This window comes from Neoarius graeffei, chromosome 14 (assembly GCF_027579695.1).
Source record: "Neoarius graeffei isolate fNeoGra1 chromosome 14, fNeoGra1.pri, whole genome shotgun sequence".
NCBI classification, from domain to species: domain Eukaryota; kingdom Metazoa; phylum Chordata; class Actinopteri; order Siluriformes; family Ariidae; genus Neoarius; species Neoarius graeffei.
Genome location: NC_083582.1, coordinates 26,923,327 through 26,932,098, shown reverse-complemented (window position 1 = coordinate 26,932,098; position 8,772 = coordinate 26,923,327). Strand labels below are relative to the sequence as shown.

Sequence of the window (8,772 nt, the reverse complement as noted above, 5' to 3'; positions counted from 1 at the left end):
ACTGAAGGGTTCATCATGAGATTCATATGAGAAGTGCCGCTTTGTGGTCCTCAGTCTCTTTTGTTTCAAAACAGCCTCCACATTCATTGCTTCACAAATGTCTTTGGCTGCCATCTGTGCTGCCACGAAGCCACTTGCCCTGTAGCTCTGGAGACTTTGCTCTGCCTTCTTCAAAAGACTGACAGCCAGGTCCACCTGCATGTTGGGAGACTGCATCAGTTTGCTGACATGCTGTGTTGTGGACAGTATGTCATACCAGACAACAGTGCAGATGCTGAATCTGTATGACCCCACCTCCTCAGACAATGATTGAGCCCCTGCCCTTATAACAGGGTCTTTGGTGTTGTTCCGCAGCTCCAATAAAGCCTCTCTCACAGCAGCTCCCTGATATCGCATGGGCTCAACACTCTTTATTTTGCTCTCCCACCGCATGTCTGCCCACATCTTCAAGGTGATTGTGACATGTTTTTTCAGTTCTGCCCACCTTTGAGTTGAGCCTGAGAACAGAGTATACAGCTTCTGCAGGACACCGAAGTAGCTCATGGCATCAGTAGAGCCCTTCGCAGCATCGCACAACACCAAATTCAATGTGTGTGCCCCACATGGCACAAAAAGAGCCCTGGGGTTCTTCTCTAGGAGCCTGGCTTGTACTCCCTTTGATTTGCCCCTCATGTTGGCCCCATTGTCATATGACTGTCCTCTGCAATCTTGAAAAGGTATGCCCAGTTCTTCGAGTCTGTTGAGGACCATTGATGCCAAGTGCTGCCCTGTGGACTCCTCTGCCTCCAAAAATCCAAGAAAGTGCTCCATAATCTGTGGTGTGCCCATCAGCACCACCCTAATCACCACCGATAACTGTTCGATGTGGCTGATGTCTGGTGTGCAGTCCAAAATGATGGAGAAAAATTTGGCTTTTCCGATGTCTGCCATGATGGCAGACATGATGTTGTCACTTAGCAAACCAATAATCTCATTCTGGACATGGCTTCCTAGGTAGCTGTTGTGGCTTGCTCCTCTCTCAATGCGGTTCAGGTGGTCTTTCATTATAGGGTCAAACTTTGCCATAAGTTCAACCTCTTTAAGAAAGTTGCCATTTGAGGGAGTATGCAGTGTTTCCGTGTGCCCCCTCAGAGCAAGATTTCGAACAGCCAATGACTGCACAATAGCAATCAGACGGGTAAGGACTGCTCTCCATCTTGCCCTTTCTGCATCCAAAAGTGCCATTTCCTGTTTGTCAATGGTTTCCCCCTTCCTTAACCTCACTGCTAGTTCCTTCCACGCCATCATGCAGTTGAGGTGTTCGGGGCTGCTCTCGTATGAAGTTAAGTATGTGCTGGCATGCTTCCAATCGGACATGCCGACACTTGTTAATTGAATGCTCCTCTTTGAGAACAGTGTGCAGCAAAAACAAAACAGGCTATTGTTTCCCATGGAATAAATGAGCCAACTTCTTGTCATCTTTTCGCCACTAACTAATGTTTTTGAAAAATAATGGTGGTGGCAACTTCTCCCATCACTCTCATTCCTGCGGAAGATAAAGGCAGGTGGCAACTTACTAGGTCCTCGGTGAACACGTTCAGTGTGCATGCTGTCAGTCAGAGGTGAGGGCCAAGAAGCAGGGTCTGTTGACAGAGGCTCATCCTCAGCAGTGGGGCTGGATGGGGGCTCAGCAGCATGGTAGGGTGACATGGACTCTTCCTCAGCAGTGGGGCTGGGTGGTTGTTTAGCACCAGCCATTTCTAACAAACATAAGATAGTGATACATTATTAAAAGTACATAATAACAGTGTAAGTAACACATACACCTCAGAAATCATATATTACATTACACTTAATAAATAAATACATCATAAATAATAATAATAATAATAATAATAATAATAAACCATATGACATTGATTGCAATTATATTCCAGTATTCCAGCTGGCATGCATGGGTACACACACACAGAGACACACACAAAACCCCACCTGACAGCTGAGTAGTGGATGCAGAGGCAAATAGGTCTTCAATATCCTGGCTTGAGACCATTTCAGCTGAAGGGGCTTGTGCTGATGAGGAGGAGGTAGGCAGCAGTTCCACTTCCTGGTGAGTGGGGGAGGAGGTAGGTGCCTTGTCCTCAGGGGTAGAGGAAAATCCTCCAAAATACTTGAAAAGAGCCCCTGAAATTACAATGGAATGGCAATTTAAATAAATGACCATCAAAATAATGTCAGGCTACAATATCCCTCTAACACAAGAAATTGAAACATGCCAAATGCCAATTAAATACATGCATTTTCTGTCACCAGACACTAAGCTAGTCTCGCAATGGGCGCAGCAACAGCACGGTTGTCCTGTGTCACCGCATAAGCTGCCATTTTTAATTTGAAATAAACATTGGGATATAGGCATTAGTGTTTCTGTGTGTGTGTGTGTGTGTGTGTGTGTGTGTGTGTGTGTGTGTGTGCCTAGCTTGTCGTAGCCCCATAATATGCACAATCCCGCCAGCGGATTATTGTACTAGTCATCAAAAAGACTTTACTACCATAGTACTACACTACTATGACATTACACAGAGTCTTAAGTAATACATTATGACTTGATCATTGCCATTCTGGTAACAGCAAATTTATAACGGGCCGTGTCCGCGACGTACAACACACGACGAGAAATGTTTAAACGACCATGTAAAGCTGTTAACATTCTGTTGGCCAGGGGCGGTCCTGGGGGCGGTCCGACCGGGCAGCCGCCCGGGCCGGCATCGCGGGGAGGGGGGGGTTGCACGAGCGCGGGCGCGAAAAAAAAAACAGTCCCCAAAAAAAAACCCCGAAAAAAAAACAAGACGGGCAGGGGGGTGAACATTTCGGATGGGGAAGCCCAATACCAAAGTTGCACAGGTGATGTCATCATAACAAGAGGCATCAATAGAGTGCTCCGAGATGATGCTAAAAATAGTAACACTGCAGTCTGCGCGGCCATCTTGGAAGTCACTCGCTCCAGAGCGCTCATAGAATACACATCATAGAGTACACATTCACCGATTCGTTTCCGCGTTAGAGGGCTTAGAAGCTTGGATTTTTTAAGAATTTAGACATCTGAAGTGATGGAGCACTACTGTGAAAGTTTGGATAAGCAGGCATGGGAGTGTTATGCTGAGAAGGTACGTTTCATTGGGAATGTAGGTCCATACACTGTTAGTGAGAAGGAATGGAAAGCTTACCCCAGCTTGTTGCCACATGTGACATACATCGATCTTGTGAACTATCTAGTGTTTCACCCAAGTCCATTTTGTGAACTAAAGGATTTCCAGAACTACAAGAGTATGGAAGCCAAAATCTAAATAATGTTTGAAAAACTATTATGATTATTATCAATTATTTTAGTCAGTGAATAAAATGTAGGCCTAGTATGTAACTTGTACTAACAGCATGTGTACATAAACATTACTAGGCCTAGACCTTAAATGCCATTTGATGCAACAATGCACTGCAGTAGACATAAGCTACCTAATGTGACAAATATATCCATTAATCATTGCTGAAAGTACATAGAAAAGATAATAGTTTGTATCACATTTATTTTAGTAACTATGAAATTCAAGACAATTTAACCTACCTGTCACAAAGTGATCAGAACAAATCCGGATACAGTCAAGTTGTCCTAAATTTGATAGGTTAATGGCAGCCAGCCACTGTCGTCTCCTCCGCTCGCTTTTCTCCTGTGCTGCAATTCCCTGGTTAGTCACGACTTTAGGGAGTCTGTGGAAGCTTTTGCCACCCTTTTCCCCCCGGCTACTACAGCCAACAATGACACACCTATTCGGCATTGTCACCCTTTTTTGCTTCGCTGAACAACAACAATACACTGACACAGCGACCTTTGACTTCCAATATGGCCACCGCTGGGTTCGCGCTGACCTCGAAGCACTCTATACCTGAAGTTGGTCAGTTCTTGTAGCTCAATTGTAATTAAGGGTTTGCAGCAGTGTTACACACACACAAGTGTAACATGCAGCAAAAGCCATCATGCGTCACGTTTGCTGTGGGCACAAAACCCTGTATAATTTAAATAACAAACCAAATATGGTGCCGCAATGCATAGGACACAAACTCAAGATACCTCTCAAATGTGCAGACCACATTACATTACATTGAGCAAACGCTTTTGTGTGTGCGTGTGCGCGCGAGAAAGAGGAGAGAACAGAAAAGCAGAACAATCCAAACAACTTCAAAACGGCTGTACGTTTGATTGTGTGTATGAACCGAATGAATTCCCAAGATTATTGTGGTCGTGGTGGTCAATTGGTCAAGTTGAAATGGTTCAGTCTCACCTCTCGCGTTAGGTGATCACCACTACACACTGACGGTGAGTTTGTGTTGGGGCAGGGGCATATCAAGCTTTCCAAAAGTGGGGGTGTTCTGGAATGGGGAAGCCATATCATTAGAAATCGGTTTATGGCTATATACATGCCCGGCGTGTACACTGTGATGTACTGTCAATGACCGATATTGAACTTTTTCATACCCATGGTCCATGGATGCAAATGAAAGGGAGGACAGCAGAAAGCCTATAAATCCAGTTGACTCCAGCCAAGTTCTGCATTTCATGCATAACGTTATGGCAATAGTTTACTTCCTTGTTACACATTTTATAGTAGCTGTATAATTTTCATAATGATGTCATTTTAATCTGACAAAAGTGCGGGGGATGAAATTGTGTTTCCCCAAAAGTGGGGGGACGAAACGTACTCATCCCCCGCGGGTGATACGCCCCTGTGTTGGGGGAAGGGGGAATCATTCAGGAGGAGGTCGAATGACAAATAAACGGAGTCGTACTCGGAGATAGATCTAATGGATAGGAAAAGGTCAAAACCATCAGGTGCCCAATTCCGGAAGAAAAGGAAAGAAGAGGAGGAGAAACGAGCAAAAGAAAAAGGTATGCTTTATGAATCAATTTCAGTGAGTGACATGAATTAGTGCCCTAATTAGCTTTATATTATTGATGCTTGCTAAGTCGGACGACCTGGCCTGGCCTGCCCCCCAACACGAAATTAATTTCAGCATAACGATTAGGCTTTGCAACAAAACGTTTAAAGTTATTGCTGTCATTGCCTTGGATTAACGTTGGGCTCTGTATTAGCCAACAGAATGTTAACAGCTTTACATGGTCGTTTAAACATTTCTCGTCGTGTGTTGTACGTCGCGGACATGGCCCGTTATAAATTTGCTGTTACCAGAATGGCAATGGTCAAGTCGTAATGTATTACTTAAGACTCTGTGTAATGTCATAGTAGTGTAGTACTATGGTAGTAAAGTCTTTTTGATGACTAGTACAACGTTCCGCTGGCGGGATTGTGCATATTATGGGGCTACGACAAGTTAGGCACACACACACACACACACACACACACACCGAAACACTAATGCCTATATCCCAATGTTTATTTCAAATTAAAAATGGCAGCTTATGCGGTGACACAGGACAACCATGCTGTTGCTGCGCCCATTGCGAGACTAGCTTAGTGTCTGGTGACAGAAAATGCATGTATTTAATTGGCATTTGGCATGTTTCAATTTCTTGTGTTAGAGGGATATTGTAGCCTGACATTATTTTGATGGTCATTTATTTAAATTGCCATTCCATTGTAATTTCAGGGGCTCTTTTCAAGTATTTTGGAGGATCTTCCTCTACCTCTGAGGACAAGGCACCTACCTCCTCCCCCACTCACCAGGAAGTGGAACCGCTGCCTACCTCCTCCTCATCAGCACAAGCCCCTTCAGCTGAAATGGTCTCAAGCCAGGATATTGAAGACCTATTTGCCTCTGCATCCACTACTCAGCTGTCAGGTGGGGTTTTGTGTGTGTGTGTGTGTGTGTGTGTGTGTGTGTGTGTGTGTGTGTGTGTGTGTGTGTGTGTGTGTACCCATGCATGCCAGCTGGAATACTGGAATATAATTGCAATCAATGTCGTATGGTTTATTATTATTATTATTATTATTATTATTATTATTATTATTATTAATATTAATAATAATGATGTATTTATGTATTAAGTGTAATGTAATATATGATTTCTGAGGTGTATGTGTTACTTACACTGTTATTATGTACTTTTAATAATGTATCACTATCTTATGTTTGTTAGAAATGGCTGGAGCTAAACAACCACCCAGCCCCACTGCTGAGGAAGAGCCCATGTCACCCTACCATGCTGCTGAGCCCCCATCCAGCCCCACTGCTGAGGATGAGCCTCTATCAACAGACCCTGCTTCATGGCCCTCACCTCTGACTGACAGCATGCACACTGAACTTGTTCGCCGAGGACCTAGTAAGTTGCCACCTGCCTTTATCTTCCGCAGGAATGAGAGTGATGGGAGAAGTTGCCACCACCATTATTTTTCAAAAACATTAGTTAGTGGTGAAAAGATGACAAGAAGTTGGCTCATTTATTCCATGGGAAACAATAGCCTGTTTTGTTTTTGCTGCACACTGTTCTCAAAGAGGAGCATTCAATTAACAAGTGTCGGCATGTCCGATTGGAAGCATGCCAGCACATACTTAACTTCACACGAGAACAGCCCCGAACACCTCAACTGCATGATGGCGTGGAAGGAACTAGCAGTGAGGTTAAGGAAGGGGGAAACCATTGACAAACAGGAAATGGCACTTTTGGATGCAGAAAGGGCAAGATGGAGAGCAGTCCTTACCCGTCTGATTGCTATTGTGCAGTCATTGGCTGTTCGAAATCTTGCTCTGAGGGGGCACACGGAAACACTGCATACTCCCTCAAATGGCAACTTTCTTAAAGAGGTTGAACTTATGGCAAAGTTTGACCCTATAATGAAAGACCACCTGAACCGCATTGAGAGAGGAGCAAGCCACAACAGCTACCTAGAAAGCCATGTCCAGAACGAGATTATTGGTTTGCTAAGTGACAACATCATGTCTGCCATCGTGGCAGACATCAGAAAAGCCAAATTTTTCTCCATCATTTTGGACTGCACACCAGACATCAGCCACATCAAACAGTTATCAGTGGTGATTAGGGTGGTGCTGATGGGCACACCACAGATTATGGAGCACTTTCTTGGATTTTTGGAGGCAGAGGAGTCCACAGGGCAGCACTTGGCATCAATGGTCCTCAACAGACTCGAAGAACTGGGCATACCTTTTCAAGATTGCAGAGGACAGTCATATGACAATGGGGCCAACATGAGGGGCAAATCAAAGGGAGTACAAGCCAGGCTCCTAGAGAAGAACCCCAGGGCTCTTTTTGTGCCATGTGGGGCACACACATTGAATTTGGTGTTGTGCGATGCTGCGAAGGGCTCTACTGATGCCATGAGCTACTTCGGTGTCCTGCAGAAGCTGTATACTCTGTTCTCAGGCTCAACTCAAAGGTGAGTGGAACTGAAAAAACATGTCACAATCACCTTGAAGATGTGGGCAGACATGCGGTGGGAGAGCAAAATAAAGAGTGTTGAGCCCATGCGATATCAGGGAGCTGCTGTGAGAGAGGCTTTGCTGGAGCTGCAGAACAACACCAAAGATCCTGTTATAAGGGCAGAGGCTCAATCATTGTCTGAGGAGGTGGGGTCATACAGATTCAGCATCTGCACTGTTGTCTGGTATGACATACTGTCCACAACGCAGCATGTCAGCAAACTGATGCAGTCTCCCAACATGCAGGTGGACCTGGCTGTCAGTCTTTTGAAGAAGGCAGAGCAAAGTCTCCAGAGCTACAGGGCAAGTGGCTTCGTGGCAGCACAGATGGCAGCCAAAGACATTTGTGAAGCAATGAATGTGGAGGCTGTTTTGAAACAAAAGAGACTGAGGACCACAAAGCGGCACTTCTCATATGAATCTCATGATGAACCCTTCAGTGACGCATTGAAGAAGCTGGAGGTTGGCTTTTTCAATGTGGTTGTGGATGCAGCCCTGGCAGCCATTAAAGAAAGATTTTCCACATTGGAAAATGTGGGAAACAGATTTGGCATTTTAACAGCTTTTGAAAATCTGTCAAATGAGGAGCTGGCAGGCAAGTGTGAGGCACTAGCCACCACCTTACATTTTGGAGGGCACTTTGATTTGAACAGCAAAGAGCTCGTGCAGGAGATCAGGAACTTTCCTGACTTGCCGTCAGCAACTGTGACCCCCCTTGAGCTGATCACATTCATGCACGAGAAGGAGCTATCAGAGATCTACCCCAATTTCTGGACTGGACTCAGAATTGCTGCCACTCTGCCTGTCACTGTGGCTCAGGCAGAGAGGAGCTTCTCGAAGCTAAAACTGATCAAGACTTACCTAAGGTCAACAATGTCACAGGAACGGTTCAATGGCCTTGCTGTGATCAGCATAAATCACGCCTTAGGGGAACAAATCTCATATGAAGACATTGTGGAAGAATTTGCATCCAGGAAGGCCAGAAAAGCCAACTTTTAGGTTGTGCTTTCACTTTTGCATCCTGAATATAATTGCCACTTAAATGTATATAGACTGTTTTCCTCTTACTTCTTTTGCATGTCTTGTTATTTATGACAAATTATAGTGGTTTGCCATTTTTGCCACTTTAAAGAGTGTTAACTTCTTCATTTGTTACTTCTTGTTATTTATGATACACAATAGTGTTTGTTATTTCTTCTTATGTGTACAGTAATATATATAGGATTTACCTCTTCTCTGTCGTTAGTTCATTTATTTATGATACATGATTGCGTTTTACCATTTTTGCCACTTTAATGTATAGTATTTTTAGATCTATTGTCACTTCATGTTATTCTGTAATTGTGA

General features: G+C 44.3%; 1 protein-coding gene across 1 annotated transcript; it reads left to right on the top strand.

Annotated features, from left to right (window-relative positions):
• Positions 1-5,777: 5,777 nt before the first annotated feature.
• LOC132897522 (zinc finger MYM-type protein 1-like) lies at positions 5,778-7,386 on the top strand. The gene is made up of 2 exons (XM_060938787.1): positions 5,778-5,829; positions 6,128-7,386. Exon 2 carries the CDS (start codon positions 6,130-6,132, stop codon positions 7,384-7,386), a length of 1,257 nt encoding a protein of 418 aa, XP_060794770.1. The 5' UTR covers positions 5,778-5,829; positions 6,128-6,129.
• The last annotated feature ends 1,386 nt before the right edge of the window (positions 7,387-8,772 follow it).

Coding starts and splice junctions, on each gene's coding strand:
- LOC132897522 (XM_060938787.1), top strand. CDS start 6,130: ATGGCTGGAGCTAAACAACCACCCAGCCCCACTGCTGAGGAAGAGCCC.